The 19,708-nt window shown below is 42.2% G+C and overlaps 1 protein-coding gene across 1 annotated transcript; it reads right to left on the bottom strand.

The window, feature by feature from the left end:
- Positions 1–559: 559 nt before the first annotated feature.
- Positions 560–19,443, bottom strand: LOC109474498. The gene is made up of 24 exons (XM_019774788.1): positions 19,256–19,443; positions 18,642–18,756; positions 17,522–17,731; positions 16,763–17,041; positions 16,194–16,292; positions 15,688–15,790; positions 15,245–15,366; positions 14,763–14,990; positions 14,145–14,340; positions 13,779–13,944; positions 13,012–13,202; positions 12,477–12,541; positions 12,015–12,301; positions 8,944–9,097; positions 8,304–8,519; positions 7,769–7,883; positions 5,995–6,116; positions 5,253–5,483; positions 4,734–4,929; positions 4,140–4,305; positions 3,281–3,477; positions 2,877–2,941; positions 2,335–2,476; positions 560–1,257 (listed from the first exon to the last, which is right to left on the bottom strand). Exons 2-24 carry the CDS (start codon positions 18,715–18,717, stop codon positions 1,089–1,091), a joined length of 3,795 nt encoding a protein of 1,264 aa, XP_019630347.1. The 5' UTR covers positions 18,718–18,756; positions 19,256–19,443; the 3' UTR covers positions 560–1,088.
- Positions 19,444–19,708: the final 265 nt, after the last annotated feature.

Genomic DNA, 19,708 nt, shown 5'->3' with positions numbered 1-19,708 from the left:
AGAGAACTTGTAAATCTGGTTCCCGTTCAAACCCCGCCCAATATACAGACCCTCCTGTTTCATTTAATGACCTGTTTTTCTGGTAAAAATCCTCGAAATCCCGATCACATCCCTTTTATTCAATAGTGTATCGTTTTATCCTTATAATTTACCGGCTAGTGCTAAAGGAACAATGTGAATAATCCTGCCTATAGCCTACAAATCGTACAAGATCGCCCTGTGTTCGCTGACCCCATAATAATGACATCATAATTATAATTGGTCACGTTGCATCGCTTTTAAGCAGTGACGCGGGTTAGCTACGTCACTCTAGTCGACTAGTAAGGCACCAGTTGTTATAATAAGATGGCCTGGCCGATATGAAATAGTTTATAAATAGATAACAAAACCAGACGGACTGTATCTGCGTAGATATCAATATAAGCTACGTGACTAGGTATATTACGTACGGGTTGCTAAATATCATCTTAATTTGAATGCCTGAAAGCTTTGACGAATTACTCATATGAGCATTGGTCAATTAGCAAGTCTGTTATAATTAAATAAAACTCCGGGCCTTGTTACCAGCTTGGTTCTTGATAACGATCTTGTATTCGACCTCCATTGTCCTCGTGCTAACATTGTTGTCAACAATTAATCAAATCCTGACAATTTTTCTGTATGTTTCTCTGTATTTCAACTAATCATAGATAGTAATGTCCGTGACAGGGGAGTCAGTATTCAACAAATTCAGGGAAATCAGATGATTGCACGATATTGTATATAGCAATCCAAAGTAAAGATTTAAAAAAAATTATTTTGATACTAAATGACATTGTGACAATACTGTGTTAGGCCATGTTGGTGTGATTATATGGATGACATCCTCTGGGAACCACAAATAGCACCGAGGCTAGGTGCATCTATATATGCAAACCATTGTACACTAATATAAATGGCTACATTGTAGACTAATATAAATGGCTACATTGTACACTAATATAAATGGCTACATTGTACACTAATATAAATGGCTACATTGTACACTAATATAAATGGCTACGTTGTACACTAATATAAATGGCTACATTGTACACTAATACAAATTGCTACACTGTCGTTTCACGGTGATGTACGATTTCCAGAATTCCGCTCGTCCTTTTCCTGGCATCGTCGTCCAGCCTAGCGTCCTTTTCTTCTGTCAGCTTCCCGTTCATTTCACCGCGCCTCCAGGAGTACAGAGCCAGGCAGAGCGATAGGAAGATCCAGCACGCCAGACTGAATTGAATGAATGACTGGTTAATTTTTTTAAAAAGGTACATTGCAGCCATCAGCTAAATTGCGTACTATTTACAATGGAGGCACCGTGACAATACATATGATGCCTTTCAAAAAACAAACATTGTAACATGCAGTACATAGTAAAACACCATTAAAATCTCCTAAATCTCAGATTGGCCTACACTTAAAGGAGTACTAACCTCCAGAAAGGGGTGCTATATTTCGACAGGCATTTATTTTTGGAAGTGAAAAATGCATATTATTTTACAGTATATAATTAAATGCCCATTTTGCGAGCAAGCCTTAAAATGCATCGAATCCAGGACAAACTCTCCAAATACCCTCAAAACTATCCCAGAATACACCACGCTACCCCATTAGTGCCTATGTTTTAAACAAAAAGTTACGTTACAGACCTCATTTCGGGGGCGATAAGAAAAATTCGTACCGTTTTGTGTTCTTTGGTATCTTACCAACCATTGCCCTTCTTGGTGTCCTTATCGCCCCTCATTTATGCCGCAAATATTGATGATGAAAAAAACGGCGTAATCTAGTTATCTTTTTCATAAGTGGTGTAATCTAATTATCTGTTCAAGTTATACTTACATGCAAATGAGTTGAGAAACTCAAAACACACAGGATGAAACTGGCGCCCACTGTATTCGACATCATGATATTATAATATCCAAGCCACAGGTCAAGCAAAGTAAAGCAAGTAATTTCTCAATAATCAGCTTGTTAGTGTGCTTGTCTCCTACCATTTTCGCCAAAAAATGTTTATGTTGACCTGAAGTGTATGAGTATTGCGTAAGCCAGAGTTCCCGGATGTATCAATTGTGGTTCAGCATGGGGGAAAATGATATTAATATCACTTTACAAACATGCGCCGCGCAACTTGTACAAGCGAAATTATGTAAAAAGTCGGCTAGTTATGTATTCATTGCAGCATGATGTATCGGAAAATAGCACTTCGTTCTGGAGGTTAGTACTCCTTTAAGTTATCTTAAAGCTACACCATGACGATACAAAAAAATCAATCCTCCTAACTTCTCGTTAACACAAATTGAATCAAACCTGAAGGTGACGGAGAAGAAGTAGACGCTGAGGTTGGTGTTGTCGTACACCAGACACGCTCCCTTCTGATCACATGACTCGTTCCACAACAGACAGGCCCGGTCTATCAGACTGCCGTACAAGATGGGGCCAGGGATCGCACCTGGAAGGAAATGTAAGATTTAAAGGTAGAGTGTTTGACTCAGGACTGGGTTCGAATCCTGACCTATCACCGGGTTTGTGCCCTTGTGAAAGGCCTTTTATACGACTTTCCTCGAGTCACTGAGGTGGACATGAGTACCTAGCTTCGGTTAGGGACGTCCCTCGGATGAATGTTAAATTGAGGTCCGGGGTTTGGGGAGAGCCATACCCTGTGCACGTTAAACAACCCAAAACAATAAAGAGTGTATGAGAAAGAGAAAGACAGACAGACAGAGACAGAGACAGACAGACAGAAACATACCTATAAACGTTGACGAAACTAGTTTAAATGTAGATTCTTAAAGTAAAATGTAGGGCTTATCTTTATGCAATTTCGTACAGGTATACAATTTCGAACGTACCCAGGAACCTGGCAAGAAGACTCTTGAACCCCAGAGCCAGCGACCGGCGACTTTCCTGTACACATCTGGACAACAGTACACGATCATTGTAAGTGTTCGACAAACTATAGAAAGGTTCCCTTCAAAGCTTAATAGTCACTAATATCGATAATGGCCGTGAAGATCACAACTGTATCAAATTAGTGTAAGGATGATTTTAAGACTGTGGTTTCACACCAAATTAGAGAAAAGGTAAGAAACATGACTCTTAAAAATGGAACTCATCTTTGGTTAACAAATGATGGAAAAATTTACATACCGGTGGATGGAAAAACATACCGGTACAAATCATTGCGACGTCGGTCATATAGAATTTTCCATATAATTATGTGTTCTGAAAGATAAGATACAAAATTTGTTCGCACCTCAGAGTAGAGAAGAGCATGGCTGGCCCCATAGACGCCATCCCTACAGCATACAGGAACAGCAGGCACATCACTACCGGCAGTAGTCCGCAGCTGCTAGCACAGTGACCCGAGGTGACCGTCTTCTCAACTCCGGCGCTTCCGTTTGCCATAGACTGATTGGTGGGTAGGCAGGCACACATGGCGTATCTCTGAAACTTCAGGAATACAACTGTAGTTATTCCAGGTACATGTAGTAGGAAAGTTTTTCAAGTGTACACATCAATTCCTATGCGACAGTGGTCCGTGGTAGTACGCGGTAAAAATGTGACGATTCAGGTTTCAGGTTTGAGTTCACATTTCTCATAATCTGCTGCAAATGACATTAACTACTTAGACCACACCGACTTAATTTTATGGATGACATCCACTCGCGCATTGATTTTCGCCTGTTCTAAAAAAAAAGATCACGTCCTTCGAGGCTCTGGCCTAGCTCTAGGCCTGGGTAGTCCATGGTAGTTAGCGACAATACAGAGCCGGTGGTAACTCTGGAGGATGGCACCCAGGCTGCTGAAGCTCCACGACGGCAAAAACTCAGTAAATACACACAGTGCCGATTCATAAATTCCGCAAAAAAGCCAGCATGTGCCGGCTTGTCGTATACGTCGCTATATGCATATGTACTGCCGCAAATTCACAATACTAGCTTTGTATTCCTGTGGTTTGGTAGCATTTTTGGCCGGGTTTCTTTTATTCGCCCGCGCGTACTAGTTTGGAGGTCTTCAGAGGATGTCATCCATAAAATCAAGTCGTTGTGCCTTACGTAAATGAAAAGTGTAAGAAGTGGCGTGTTTGATGATACATGTTCATCATCACTTACCTTGCTATCGTCTGGCAGTTTTTCCCTGCACCCGGCGACGCAAGGAGAGAAATACTCCACCCCGTCAGGAGCGCAGACCGGGTCGTACTTGGCCTGACAGTTACAGTTCACATTACAGGACGACACAACCTCCCCGGCACCGACTACGGGCGGTACTGGCGTCGGTCTACAAGAACACGAGCAGGGGAATGTATAAGAAAAGGAAAGGAAGGTGGTCTCGATCAAGCTGTAGCACACTGAAGATCTAATCGCCCACTCAGATGACAGAGTGGGAGATTAATTGCCCAGTTGAGAAGCTGAAGAGCTATAATCTCCCACTCGTCGTGACAGAGAAGACAGACGCTATGTACATTGTACCGAGAAAATTCCTCTACTTTCACAAGTATAATGAACGGTGGACCACAGCTTAACGTACCGTTGTAAGGACTGCAACCCTTTCCAGTAGCGTCCATGTCGGGTGAGCGACAACAGCCGGGATTTGAACTCCCAACCTCTTAGTCCAGAGGCCACTAAATACTGAACTACGCACGATACATGTATGGTGGGGATGGTACGAAAATACTTTAATTACTACTAGAAATACATAGTCCTTACCCCTGATGATAAGGCGAAGTAACCCCGGCCATGTTGATGTTCTGACACCGCAGCAGGAAGCCGGCGGAGGTCAGGCCCATGACGATACTTCCCGCGAGGGCCAGCTTCAGGGCGCCGGGGATTCCCACCCGGAGTCTCCTCATCAGCACGCCGCCGAGCAGGGCACCTCCCATCCCGCCTGGTATCAGAACCATGCCTGGGGAAGGAAAGCAAATGGCATGATGCTATAGTACCATGTTGATTCTATTCCATGGCTTTCATCCGTTCGCGCTTGAAGTTTTGTCCGTTGCAAAAAAAAAAAATTTGGAAAACGATACTACTGTTGAAGAAAGCTAAACTCATTTCCAAAGGCAAAGAAGAAAAGAATGACAAGAAATTGAGTTTGAAAATCCAGTTTTACCACCATGAAATTGCATTGGGTGTTCTATAGCACAAACATCATAGGTGTTTCCCATTCCCATTTTTTTCCACATACTGAGGACAGTATCGATATCCCTACATTCTACGGCATTCTCGTACCTGCCAAGATGGCGGACCACCCAGCAGGCTGTGCGAACTGGTTCTCGATGTACTTGACCGTGAAGGTGATGAGTCCGTTGAAGCTCATGGCCGTCCCACAGGCCGCCGACGTCAGGAACAGCAGCGTGGGGATCTTAAACAAGGACGCCATCTCTCTGAAGAAGTCGACTAGCCCTTTGTTTTCTGGTTCTTCTTTGCTTTTCGTGGTACCAGTAGACGGACTAACGTTCTCTAGAAGGGGGAGGGGGGCATGGTGTATAGGTTTAGTTCAATTGCACAAGTGTCTTCACAACAGGATTATACAGAATGGTCTATTGTTCTACGGCTTGAATATATTCGAAATTATGATATGTAAAAGTTCTCTCTCACAGATAGCTATATGTTAGTCACAAGTAGATATCTGCAGCGTTTGGCAAGTCATTGGTGAAAGATGGTATAAAATTTATTCAACTACTCTGAACACATGACCTGGGGACATTTCATCTCTTTGGATATGGTACAAATGCTGGACACTAAACCGGATTATTTCTACATTAGAGCCCACCAGCCAACACTCAACCGAGACGGGGGCCGATATAGCCTACCAGGAAGTTACGATTATTTATTCGAGTCACACATCACCCCTGAAGAAGGTCGCCGGAGAAGGAACCAAAAATTTGAGGTGAGCTGTCTTTACTCTAAAGTATCAAACTTGAATATAATTCTGAACTTTGCTTTTATTGTTGTGAAATTGTCTTCTCACTTGGATACTCCCCAGGCAGCCCGGCTAGCCAGGGTGAGACGAGAAGAGCGATGGAGGCGAAGACGGGGAAGCCGAGCCACCAGGCACCCAGCCACCGGGGGTCGGACGGGCCGCCTGCCGGTCTGAAACATAATAACCCAACACAGCAATGGTATGTGGTACAAAGTGTAGCATCTAACGGTACATACATGTAACTACAATTTCATAAGGTTATCCTAACTAATATAAGAGTGTGTCGCTGGTGTGGGATGAGTTTTTGCAATCATTGGAGGAATTTTTAACGTCTAGACATTCTTTAATATGTTTCCCTACGTAGAGAGAGAGAGAGAGAGGGTGAGAGAGAGATTGGTATTAACTGTTGAGAATGTAGTGTTTGAAAAAAATCAGAATATTTATTAATGTTTGATTCATAGACTTGCAAATATTTCTGTATATCGTATAAAGCAGACACTGAATACAAATGAAGAAAAACGCTGAAGAAAAACGAATCTTACGGCACTGCCCCTGGCTTGTTGAAGTCAGCGTAAATGTTGAGCAATTTTCCATTGAGAAGGTAGCCAACAGCCGGGGCTACCGCACCGCCAGCGAAATTCAAACCTACAAAAATAACCCACAGTTAGGATTGTACTAATCTAGAAGCAGATCCCTTTCGGTGGCAAGACGGTATACATTGGTCAGAGAAGTGTCAATTCGCCACCTTCGGTTATACGTCTTTATGTATGTATGATTTAAAGGCATCCAATGCATTTTCAGGACGGCAAAACTAGATTTTCAATTTTCTGGTCATTCTTTTAATTCAGTAAGTTGAATCAAACCTATATCTCATAGCACTCTGATATCTGTGAGACCAAGGCGAAATGCAGTATTATGTATCTGACGGAAAACGGTTGCTTGTTTTGTATCGTAGGCTGGTTCTAGCAATTTATGGGTGGTACCAAGAAATTAAAGGGACTCCTCATGTAACTGTGCGGACCGTCCAGTCGGTATAGGATATATCATATTTCTTACCCAGGTACAATCCGCCAGATTTGGGAGGTGAAGTCGCCTCCAGTAGGTCGCTACCGAAAGTGTGGAGTGGGATTGCGCCTATTCCCTGTAGTATTTGACCTGTAATAATATAGAAAGGAGACAAACATAATCTATTTGTAATGGAATTGCAAAACAGATTATTACCTTCGCCATGAACGTTGGTAGGAATTGATAAGACATGGAAATGATTAGACAAAGACCATAGCATGTTCAGGAAAAAAGATACCAAAAAACTGACGTTCTGCTGCAGTACCAAGGTCAGCCACCAGAAGGCCCATATTTGACCGTGACCTTTATCTTCTTGCCTGCCCACGTATTATAAATATCATCGTAACCGATAAAGTCATGCTGAACACAAGTTTGCGAACACACAAAGACACACACAGACAGACCGAAATAATACTTTCATTTTCGTAAAAAAAGACGATGCAAAGAGAAGACGTGTAAGACACCACTGAAACAGAACCTAAAATTGCAGGAATTAAGAAGAAAAAGACAAGAAAACACGAGACCACCTTTCTACAATTTGTTTACACAAACAAACATAAACACAAACAATCAACAACGTGTAGCCATACCCGTAAGAAACACAAACATGTATTTAGACAGTCCCGTTTCTTCTTCTTCACACGTGGATCGGGTGTTGTTAGTAGAGTTGAGCAGGCATGTTGTTTTTACCGACGCTCCGTAGTTGTAGAGTCCGACTGTGAAGTGGGGGAGGGCGAAGACCATGGCCCCCGCCCAGAGGAGCAGGGCGCCCAGGGAGATGGCCCTTACCTTGTCCCGCCTGGTCCTGATCCAGTACGTCACCAGAAGACCTAGTGCGCCATTCCCGATATCGTAACCTATAGACACGATACCTAGGAACATTGAAAATAAACCAGTAACTAGAAAGGTAACATTTGCAAAGCACATGCATAACGCATACATGTACAGTCGCATATGGTCTACTGTTAATTCTCACTCAAACACATTGATTTCATATATATGGTCAGACAGGAGTCTAAATCCCTCCTGTTATAAAATTGCAGCATGATGTAACCCAGCACCAGTTACTATGGCGACAGCCGTCTGCTTCAGGTCATTGACCTTTTTGGTTTGGAGAAGAAGAGGAAATTGAGCAAAAATAATATGTTTTCCTTCGGTAAACATAACTAGTTAGTCACTTTTGGTTGGTGTGAATTTTTGAAGAAAATATGAATTTTTTGTGCAAAAATGTTACATAATGCCCCTTTAAGATACAGTGCCTCATGGTGGAAAAATACATTGAAACGTTGTACCTGTCTTTGAGCTTGATAGGTTGTACCGTTTCTCTATAGAAGAGATGCTGGTGTTGACAAGACCGTTCACGATGACGCCTTGAGCGAAGACGAACCAGAAGAGTAAAAATAGCATCCCATTCACCCCGCTGAGAATCTGCAGGCATCTTGGCCGGAACCCCCACCATCCAAACCTGGTGTAGTCTACACCGGTACTCTTGTCGTCTTCTGGAACGTCTACTGGTACAGAAATTTAACACATATACAAAACAGCGACCAAGTTGCTGACAAAATAAATTAATTATGCACTATAAATTCTGAAAATTTTATAATTGACATCGTACAAATCAGCTGCAAAATGAGCAAATATATGCCGTAAATTGCACAAAAATATTGGAAAACGATACTAATGCCGCAAAATAAGAAAAAGAAGAAAATGTGAAGAAGACCATACTCTGTGTATTTAGTCATTTGTTCAGCCTTCATGACCACGTAGATTTCATGATGAAGACAACTTTTTGTCAAACGTTTTTTATTCGCACGCTTGCATCAGTTTTGGGGTTCCCAGAGGATGTAATCCATATAATCAATTTAAAATGGCCTTACTAGTATTACAAAATTTAGACACGAATCACAAACAACTGCAAGTAGTTCCACATACCTTCCAGAAGAGTCCAGCGCTCTTTAATATTTGTCATTTCCTTCAAGGCATTGTTTGGATCCCGTGATTTTCCCGCGCTGGTGTGCTTCAATTCCTGAATGAGTTGCGTCTCTGCAGTCATCTGTACCTGGGTACAATGGACTCTTAAAGCTGGCTCATGAGGCCACAGCAAGTAAATTTTATGGATGACATCCTCCACAGATTGCAAATCTAATGCGAGCGAGCGAAAAAAAAACAAGACGGGCCGAAAAAAACAAGGTTCCTACATTTTGAAATTTTGACTCAATCATTGTACAAATGGTTTTGATTGAATGGGAACATCACATATACACAGCCAACATCACATATCACTGCATCAAAGTAAGAAACAAAACATAAAATCAGAGCCTTGTCTTGTCTCCTCTCTTTATAGTTATCTGCCATCCACCTTCCGGCATGGCAACAAACATCTGGCCTATTCTCGGCATGGTGACCACTGTCAGAAGGCAACAATATTTCTTGTTTTCAGGCGAAAATTAATGCGCGCGCGGATGTCATCCATGAAAATTACTTGCTGTGGCCTAACGTAACATTAGGAAGATACTAAAAATTCAATTTTATGGTCATTTCTTTACGAAGTACTCCATTGCAAATGAAAACTATTCAGGAATGGAGGGTCAGAAATATGACGCCTTACAGGTGTTAAAAAAGCTGGAAACAAACCGCCATCCATGTTTGTTTACATTGTGGTAGTTTGTGGTGCCACTAAAAACTTTATGGATTGATTGTAACGCGTAAGTAACACAAAATAAACCTAAAGTATACATAAAGAATAAAAAACGTGTTACATGAAAACAAATACGAAAGCTAATTTAGACATGGTACAGATCAAAACAGTCCATTACCAATCCAGGTCAGGTTTAATTTTGGAGGTCAGGCCATTCAATTTTGATCAATCTTCAAAACCCTCGAGTCGTATTCATCTAATTAGCATAACACAGTATTATGTAGTGAGTTCTCTATGCAACATAGCCTTGGCATATAGTGGAAATATTGTACTAGAATACCTTCTCCATACCCCCAATGTGTCCCAGCAACAAGCTGATTTGATTATTCCACCCAAACCAACCAACACACTCACACACATTTTTTCACCTCCTAAAACATTTGCATACCCGAAAAATCAAGTACATAATACTCTATCCCTAACATTATACTGATGATATAACTGAAGATTAACAAACCTCTTCAGTTGTCATCTCCGATATTCTCCGTAACGTCCTTCAAATTGGCACTAAATTGGTGGAATTGTTCCCCACAAAGGATGCCGATATACTGACGAAAACACAATGTCTTTCAAAACTCAATTCCGACAATAGTCAATGCACAATCCCACTGGAGCATAGCGTATTGAATGCAGACTTCGTTGCTTAGCTTCGCAATTGTTCCGTAGACTAAACAGTGCTTGGTCCTGGGAACAGTACAAAACGGCCCTAGCTACAATCACATTCTAGGGATTCACGTAATAACAACACAATGATATCAATACCACAGCAGAAGCTTTTTCAGAATTTTTTATGTGATCCATATAATAAAAAATTCTTGATTCTTGACTCTAACCTGGTATATTAAATATCTGTATCTGTATAATAGCCCGCACGTATAACCACACTTTGGCGTAACAGACCAGCTTTGCACTTAACCTTTGCACATTTGACTGCAAGCATTAAACTAACATTATCTATCTTTTGAGTGAAATTCCCCTAATGTACTTTGTGCCAATTGTATACGGACTTCATACCTTTCTTAAGAAATACACGACTGTATAGGTTTGAATGATGACCAGTTTGTTGTGTTCCTTCTGAACAACATTCAGGGTTTTAGATATGTCATGTATTACCCCAGTCACACATTTAAGGACACTAGCCGACCATGGTTAAGAGTAGGTCGGGGCAAAGTCGGTTGGTGTTTGGCCAGGTCGAGTAAAGGTTCGGCTATGCCAGCCGAATGTTTGGTGGGATTTTTGGCCATGGTTGGCAGTTGGTTGGCTGATGTTTGGGAGTACTTGGAGCGTGGTTGGCAGTCATATTTGACACATAAATTCAGCTCAAATTCAATTCGACTCGTACGGAAAGGTAGGCGTGGCCTAAATCTGGTCAGAGTGCTCCCGAAGTTCAGCCAACCTTGGTCGGCTGGTGTTCGGGGGAAGGTTCTGAATGTGTGACAGGGGCTTCAGCCAACCTTGGTCGGCTGGTGTTCGGGGGAAGGTTCTGAATGTGTGACAGGGGCTGTTACAAATTCAAGCATTCATACCCAGAGGAATAACGCCATAAACATACTACTAGACTTTACAGTGACAACAACCACGAAAAAAAAGAGGCGTTAGTGCCCAGTTGCAATCATAATAGACTTAAAACTTTGTTCTTTCCTAAACAAAAAAGATAAACTCACCGAACTTCCCGAAATGGAATGTCTGATCTACTACTTCGGCCAGGATACCAGCACAATAATATTAGCTAGACTAGTGGGTCATATGTAAATGAACCACAAGGTAAATATGTTTACCCTACTTTGGACAAAGGTCATGTAGCTATAGTGGCGCCATTTATGTAAATACGCCAACCCTAATCAAGCCTAAGAAGTCACTGTGTTTTGAAATGTTTGTATTTATAATTGACTTAATTTCAACATAATCAAAACTATTGTAAACATGGTAGATAAAAACGTCAGTAGCAATTAAAGTTAAATTTTTAACTGGTAAAGAAACTATTTCATTGATAAACACATATTCTGTCACTAGAATACTTTGCGGAGGTTACACTCGGTGCAAGGAAGAATGTTGACCCATCCCAGCATCCCTTGCAATTCCACAATACACATTCCAGATGGCTGACGTTAGCTTTTTGACAGTTCAAGAAAAGACAATTTACTGATCAAATTGAATCAGTTTCTGCACTGTCTAATGCAACATGAAAGGTTAATGATTCTTGTTGCTTCCAGTCAGTCATCCGCAATGTGTATTGTGGAATGTGTATTGCAAGGGATGCTGGGATGGTTCCATATTCTTCCTTGCACTCGGCGTAGACTCAAACACTGTCGTCATCCAGAATAAAGCTGACTCTGTCTTTCGCCTTTTCGTCCTCCTTTTCTTCGTTCTCTACTCGAGGCTGTTTGGACTCGCGACGTCTCCAGGAGAACAGAGCTCCGAAAAACCCCAACACAGCCATGCAGGCGAAGATGAAGGTTAACGTGAAGAAGTAGAGCCCGAGGTTGTGGTTATCGTAGATGAGACAGGAGCCACGCTCGTCACACTTCTCCTCCCACATCAGACAGGCCTTGTCCAGGAACGTACCGAACAGGATGGGGGTCGGGATGTTAGCTGGAGGGGAGGGGCAACAATGAATGAATGAATGAATGAATGAATGAATGAATGAATGAATGAATGAATGAATGAATGAATGAATGAATGAATGAATGAATGAATGAATGAATGAATGAATGAATGAATGAATGAATGAATGAATGAATGTTCAATATTCGTATTTTTGTCTCACCGAGTAGTTTTCTAATGACGCCCATGAATCCTAGACCCACCGAACGCTGATTCTCGGGAACGCATCTAAAAAAAATCATTTTTTTTAAATCATTGTTATTTCGTAAACGTATGTCGCGTCATTTGTAGTGTTTGGTAGATAGTATGTATGATCATGCGTGTAAGGGCCGGGCCTGTAGCATCTTTCAGAAAAAGGTAAACACAACCGCATTCCTTTCCACAGAAAGAATTCTGTAATTCACACTGTCACTTTTTTTAACCTAAGACTTATTTTAGTGTTACCAGTGTCCGTCTGTTTTGTTATCTGCTACGATATTAATTTGCACTTGAAACGTTGTTGACAATATTTTATATACGTTTTATGTAATGGTTTATTTCTATTTTAGTCGCTTAATATGACGTTTTATACTAATAATGTGATGCCCCAATGTCAATTCAGCCTCTGGCTGCCATTTTTGGGACAGTGTTGTTGTGTTTTAATGCAAATAAACCATTGATATATAATGTTCAGAAAATTCACAAAAGTCGTACTTCACCTTAATGCCACGAACGTGGTTATCGGACCAACCGCGGCGTTTGCGACGGCGTAGAACGCCAACATGGCGAGCACGAACGGCAGCACTGCGCAGGCGCTGGGACAGTGGCCGGGAGTTACCATGGTGACGTTGTTGGGTGAGGTAACAGGTGTGGAGGGGTCAGAGGTCACACAGCCACAGGAACTGTATTTCTGCAGTACAAGAATAAAAACAATTGGTTGATAAATATTGGTGTTGTTTGGCGTAATGGTAGGTATTCGACCCGGAACCCATGGGTCCTGGGTTCGATTCCACTCACATGCTGCGATTGGGAAACTCACTTTACAGGACTTTCCTTACTTCACCCAGGTGAAAATGAGTTAGAGCTTAGGTTAGAGACGTCCCTCAGATATAACATGAAATGGAGGTGCCATGTCTGGGGAGAGTCACACCTCACACACGTTAAAGAACCCACCACACCTTTCGAAAAAGAAATGAATTCATTAGGCATGCCCCAGTGTGCGATGGTGCAAATTCTACAGTCTGGAGTTCGTGATTCACTACAAAGGAGGAGTCTCATTATTTTGTACCACCCACAAATAGCCAGAATTCCGATACAAAACAAGCAACCGTTTCCTGTCAGTGACATCGCATTGTTGCCTCACAAATATCAGTATGCTATCGGATAGGTTTGATTCAACTTCCTACATTAAAAGAATGACAAGAAAATCGACTTTGAAAATACAGGTTATACGCTCTTATATTGCATTGAGTGCCTTTAACGTTACCTCACTATCTACCTCGGGCTCAGTCAGACATCCTGCATAGCAAGGAGAGAAGAACTCCACCCCGTCTGTACCACACACAGGTTCATAGGCGATGGAACAGTGGCAGTTCTTCACGCAGTCGCCAGTCAGCGCTGCTGCACCGTACACAGGAGTCCGGGGCGCCGGGCTGGAAAACACGATTATGATGGTCATATTATTCGCCATACCATACTCTGTGTGTTTAATCATTTGTTCAACCTTCATGATCACGTAGATTTCATGATGAAGGTAACCTGTTTTTCTTATTTATTCGCACGCTCGCATCATTTTTGGGGTTCCCAGCGATGTCATCCATATAATCAAATCAAACGTGACCTAATTACATACCCAGATCCATAAGGGGAGGTGACTCCTGCCATGATGATGTTGTCACAGCGAAGTAAGAAGCCGAAGGAGATGACAAAGTAACAGCTGCTCAGCATAATGAGCATCTTCAAGGCGCCCTGGATGCCCAACTTGAACCTCTTCATGACATAACCCCCCAGTAGGCTGCCAAGGACACCTCCAGGGATGAAGATGCTGCCTACAGAGATAGCAAAGAACTAGAAAAGTAACATTTGCAAAGCAAATGCATAATGTTTACCTTAGCATATGGTCTTCTCTGTTGATTCTTACTCAAACACATTCACATATATGGTGACAGGAGTCTAAATCCCTCCTGCTATAAAATTGCAAAATGATGTAACCCAACACCAGTTGCCATGATGACAGACGTCCGGTTCAGGTCATTGACCAGGTCAGAGGTCAGTGTTTGGAGAAGAATAAGTAACAGAGCATGTTTTTCTTCGGTAAAAGTATGAAATATTGATTGAAATGTGCTAATGTGAAGCAGTATGTGTCAATATCACAAAGATTGCCTTATTCAGAATATTTCCAGTTTTGCTGCTCTGAAATCGCATAGGGTGCCTTTAATTACAAATATATTTCTAGACGAGTGTTGCTTACCTACAAGCACTGCTGACCATCCCGCTGACAGAGCGAACTGATTCTGCATGTATTTGACTCCGAATGTGGTCATGGCGCCCCCTATGTAAGACACCCCGACATAGGAAAACGTCAGACCAATCAGCGTCCAGTTTACAAGAAGCGAACGGACTTCTTGGTACAACGCAGCCAACGGTTTCCGCATCTTCTTATCCGAAGCCTCTTCTTGGTACATAGGTGCTGCCTTGCCTGGGGAAGATTCAGGATATGAAATAAGTCATCAACAAGAAATAAGATATTCATTCCAAACCTCCGTGGAGGTATACAACGCATAATGATCCCAACGAATGCTGAAACTTTCAGATATCACTATAACAGCAATGTTAAGAGTAACGCTACAAGAAATGATAGTTGTCAAGGAATTCCGGCCAGCAAAAGAAACTTGTATATCTAATATACATGTAGTTGGGGGAGTGGGGTTCTGTTATCTATCATAATGTTACCTGGTAGTTGTGAAGGTATTCCGGCCAGCCAAGGAGACACCAGGAAGGCCATCAGGGCGGTCGGGGGAACGGCGAGCCACCAGGCGCCCAGCCATCGGGCGTCGTCCGGTCCGCCGGACGGGCTGGGAGGGAAGGGACCGAGCAAAACGGTAAATATGCTGTGGTTACGTTCACATTGTGGGATCGTGTGGCGTATTGGTCAGAGCGTTATGCTTGGAACCAATGAGGTGAACCAATGGGTCCTCGGAACCACGTGACAAGTCTCCTTGGGTCGGTCTACTGAAGAAGACCAAAGTGCCTGGTCGAAAGCTCCAGGTCAGAATATTTCCCCTTTGTGTTGGACCAAAACATTTACCTTTAAACATGTAACTACCAACACAGATGAACTTTCATGATATTATAAGAACAGATCTAAATTTTATCTAACGTTTAAAGACACTTACGGAATCGCTCCTTCTTTGTTGAAGTCGATGTAAATGTTGAGTAGCTGGCCGTTTAGCATGTATCCAATGGCTATTCCAATACCTGCTATTGCCCCGAATATTCCTGTAGAAATAGTTTGCAAGGTGACAAGTTTATTAATTTGCCAGAGCTTTGTTGTGGAGTTGGGTATCTTTCATGAACCCTTTCTTTGGGATTCCATTTTTGTAGAAGAATGGCAATTAAAGACTAACTAGAAAGGCAACATTTGCAAAGCATATGCATAATGTTTACCTTCGCTTATGGTCTGTTAATTCTTACTCAAACACATATATATGGTCAGACAGGAGTCTCAATCACTCCTGCTGTAAAATTGCAACATGATGTAACGCAGCACTAGGTACCATGGTAACAGACAGTCTGGTTCAGGTCAATGACCTTTTTGGTTTGGAGAAGAAGAGGAAACCTAGCAAAAACAATTTGTTTTTTCTTCGGTAAACATAAAAAAAACTATATTATGGTCTCTTACCTAGATAGAATCCTCCCGAGTTTGGTGGAGCCGCGCTCTCGATCAGGTCCGCGCTGAATGTGTACAGTGGAATCGAGGAGGTGCCGAAAAGAAGCTCAGCTGAATATAAGCAACAAAAGACACAAAACTTCTCAGTCAAGCGTTACACAAATACAGAAACGGAGATGGGCGCCGCCCTATGCAACATATATAGGCATGAGGAGGAACTTTGCCTTGACAGGTCACATGCGTATATCCCCACACACTTTTTCGTTGGTATCCGCATAGTTTGGGCTGATATCCCAACAGTTTTGTCCTCAATTGCACAAAATAGTCTCACACCTTTTGATATAGCTAATAAGTTCCACCTATATGTAGGTATAAACAAAGTAAATGACCAGCTCTAATTGGCTGAGGGGAAGTGCCCACGGGCTAGTACTTCTATAGTTGCAGAAAATAACTCCACTCCTGTGGCGTCGCAAAAAATAGCGTACAAACACCTGCTATGAACATGTACATATAGTTGCAGAAAATTTGGTCCACCCCTGAGGCGTCGCCAAAAATTGCCTGCACACACTACATACTAGTACCTGCGATGAACATGTACATATACGAGGACAGTCCTCTCTCTCCCTCCTCGCACTCAGACCCCCTCCCGTCCACCCGAGGATCGCAGGTTTTCTCCACCAGGGCCCCGTAGTTGTACAGCCCGACTAGGAAGTGCGGGAGAATCCAGATGACGGCCGCGGTGGTCATGATGAGAGCCCCCGCCGATAGAAACCTGATCTTCCCCCGTCTGGTGCGGACCAGGTACGTGATGACGAAGAATATGCAGCCGGTGAAGATGTCGTTACTTGTGACGATCAGACCTGTGCACAATTAAAGAGTGACAAATGAAAGGTGGTCGGCTAAAAATGCCGGCATTTGCTCGGGAGCAAATACAACATATTTCACTCCAACTCTCTCTCCATTCCAAATCTTTTCCAATAGAGCTCTCCAGTATCAAGTGTTTCTATACCCCCCCATACCCCATATGGTACTTCTTATCAACAAGTATTTAAACTCCTCCTTGTTGTGCTATATACCCCATACAGTATTTTTTAGTAAAACTATTCTCGAAACCCTTAAGTAGTGTTTTAGTACGAAACACAGTGTATCATATTCTAATGAACTACATTGTGTAACACTAGTGATATGTAGCCACAAATGTCAGATAAGATGTTCGATAATTGCACAAATATTCTTGAACGTGGAAGTAAATTACACTCACACGAAGGTGTTTCAATTTCTGGGTGAAAAAATGTTACATAATGCCCCTTTAATGCACCGTAATATTAACTTGTTTTTACCCAGTTGTTTGCTGCTGAGCCGGTATCGTCTCTCTATGGTGGAGAGACTGGTGGAGATGAGACCCCCCACGATGAGTCCCTGGGCGATGACGTAGAAGGAGACTAAGAACAGCAGTCCCTTCACTCCACTCAGACACTGTAGGGCCTGAGGTCGGAACGTTCCCCAACCGTACTTCGTCAGGTGGGTGTCTTCAGTCGACTGGGTACTTTCTGAAATCGGCAGTTTAAACATTAGTTAACCATTACATGTCCAAACTAAAGCCCATAGTCTGTGACACATTCACACATTTGGCCTCCCAAACACTTGCCGAACGTCTCTCGACCATGGTTAGGACTTGTTCGGCGCAAAATTGGCTGGTGTGTCTAAAATTGCCGATATTCGCTCGGGAGCAAATGCTACATATTTCACTCCATCTCTGTTCCCAAGTTGGTTGGTGTTCGGCGAGGTCGGCTACTATTCGGATACGCCAACTGAATGTTTCAAAATGTTTAAAACATTCGGGGATTGGTCGGGAGGTTAAGCCATGGTTGGCTGGTATTCGGCAGTAAGTCAACAGAGCACCAGTCAACCATTCGGGAGTAAGTCAGCAGTGTTCGGGGGTTACGTTTGACTCGAATTTAACTCAAATTCGTTTCGATTCGTATAGAAAGGTAGGTGTGGCCTATCTCTGGTCAGACTGCTCCCGAACGTCCGCCGAACCTGGTCGACCGGTGTCGGGGGACGGTTGGGAATGTGTGACAGCTTAATTGAAATAAATCGATCAGCATATTAGCGGCAAGTGATTTTGCACACTTTAATGGACAGTAAGTAACTAGGGGAAGGGCATATAAAGATGTCAAAATGGCTTTCTATTTTGTTCTGACAAGAAGAAGAACTTCATTGCACGACAATTTTACATGGTACAATGTATGACAAAAACTATATAGATTAAATATGGTGAATAAATATATAAAATAATATCCTAATTACTAAAAAACAACTGCATAAGTCTTGATACAGTTTTACAATCGAGTGAGGCTAATCATGAGTTTCAGTATTTGTTCTGACAAGCATTGTAAGTACTGACGATACTATACAATAATAGCTTTATTGCACAACAATTCTAAAGGGTATAAATACCTGTGGATAGAAGTCTGCGTACGTAGTCATGGTTGACGTTTACGGCAGAATCTCCAACGTCCTCCTTGACTGACATGTCAAACTGTTTTTCTTGATAACTCAGAGCCCAGAAATTCTACGGATGAATTAGAAAGATAGTGTACTACTTTTACTTATTTTCGTACTTGTCTCATTTTGTGTTTACGTTTGGTCGCCAATCTAAAACATTCATGTAAAAACAGAGAAACCAACACTACAAAAAAAAAACAGAAAACCTGGAAGAAATGCTGTCGTAAGAAGCGAGAAGAAGTTGCAATTGTACATAGCAGTCGAACCGGTAGTCTAATAGTGCACATATGTATAGTGAGATGTCTCTGTAAACTGAGTTTACATGTACAGTTGTCTTAAGAAGCGAGAAGAATTTTACAGAGTAGTCTAACCGGTAGGTACTAGTACACAGTGTGTATAGTGTATCTCTGTACTTTATACATGCTCTGTACTTAGCTTGTAAGACCATACATGTACAATAAAGATCTTTCATTCATCCTTTCATTCATTCACTCACTAATTCATTCATTATCGTTATCAGTAAATCACCAATAATAACTTCACACCATATCAATATGGCGTCCTACCTGGTTGATCCCCTGTAGTACAACCTGTTCGGAATGTCCGAATACACGGACAGAATGGCTGGACAGGTGGACCTCCTATGGATGCAGCGTACCTAGACTTCAGGAAAGCCTTCCATTCGGCTCCAATAAAAATGTACTAGCCAAAGTCTAAAGCTGTGAAGGTAAATTACTGCTATGGATAAGCTTCTTTTCACCGATGAAAGAAAACAAAGAGTATGTAAAGTGGGAGTAGGTCAGTTTGGGCCGAGGCGCTTAATTGAGTGCCCCGGGGCAGTACTAGTGTCCAAAACCAGTAAACCGTTCCAAAACTAAGAATTAGCTGTCAATCGAATCAGGAAGACGTAACCGCTCTCCTGCAATTTTGTAGTTTATTCATGCCCTGTATATGCCGCTCAGGTGGGAAATAATTCCCCTTGCTATATACAACAACTCACAACCCTTGAGTTGGACGTA

This window comes from Branchiostoma belcheri, unplaced genomic scaffold, assembly GCF_001625305.1.
Source record: "Branchiostoma belcheri isolate BF01 breed outbred unplaced genomic scaffold, Haploidv18h27 scaffold31, whole genome shotgun sequence".
Taxonomy (NCBI): domain Eukaryota; kingdom Metazoa; phylum Chordata; class Leptocardii; order Amphioxiformes; family Branchiostomatidae; genus Branchiostoma; species Branchiostoma belcheri.
The sequence above is the reverse complement of the archived record's forward strand: the minus strand, read 5'-3'. Positions and strand labels throughout refer to the sequence as shown.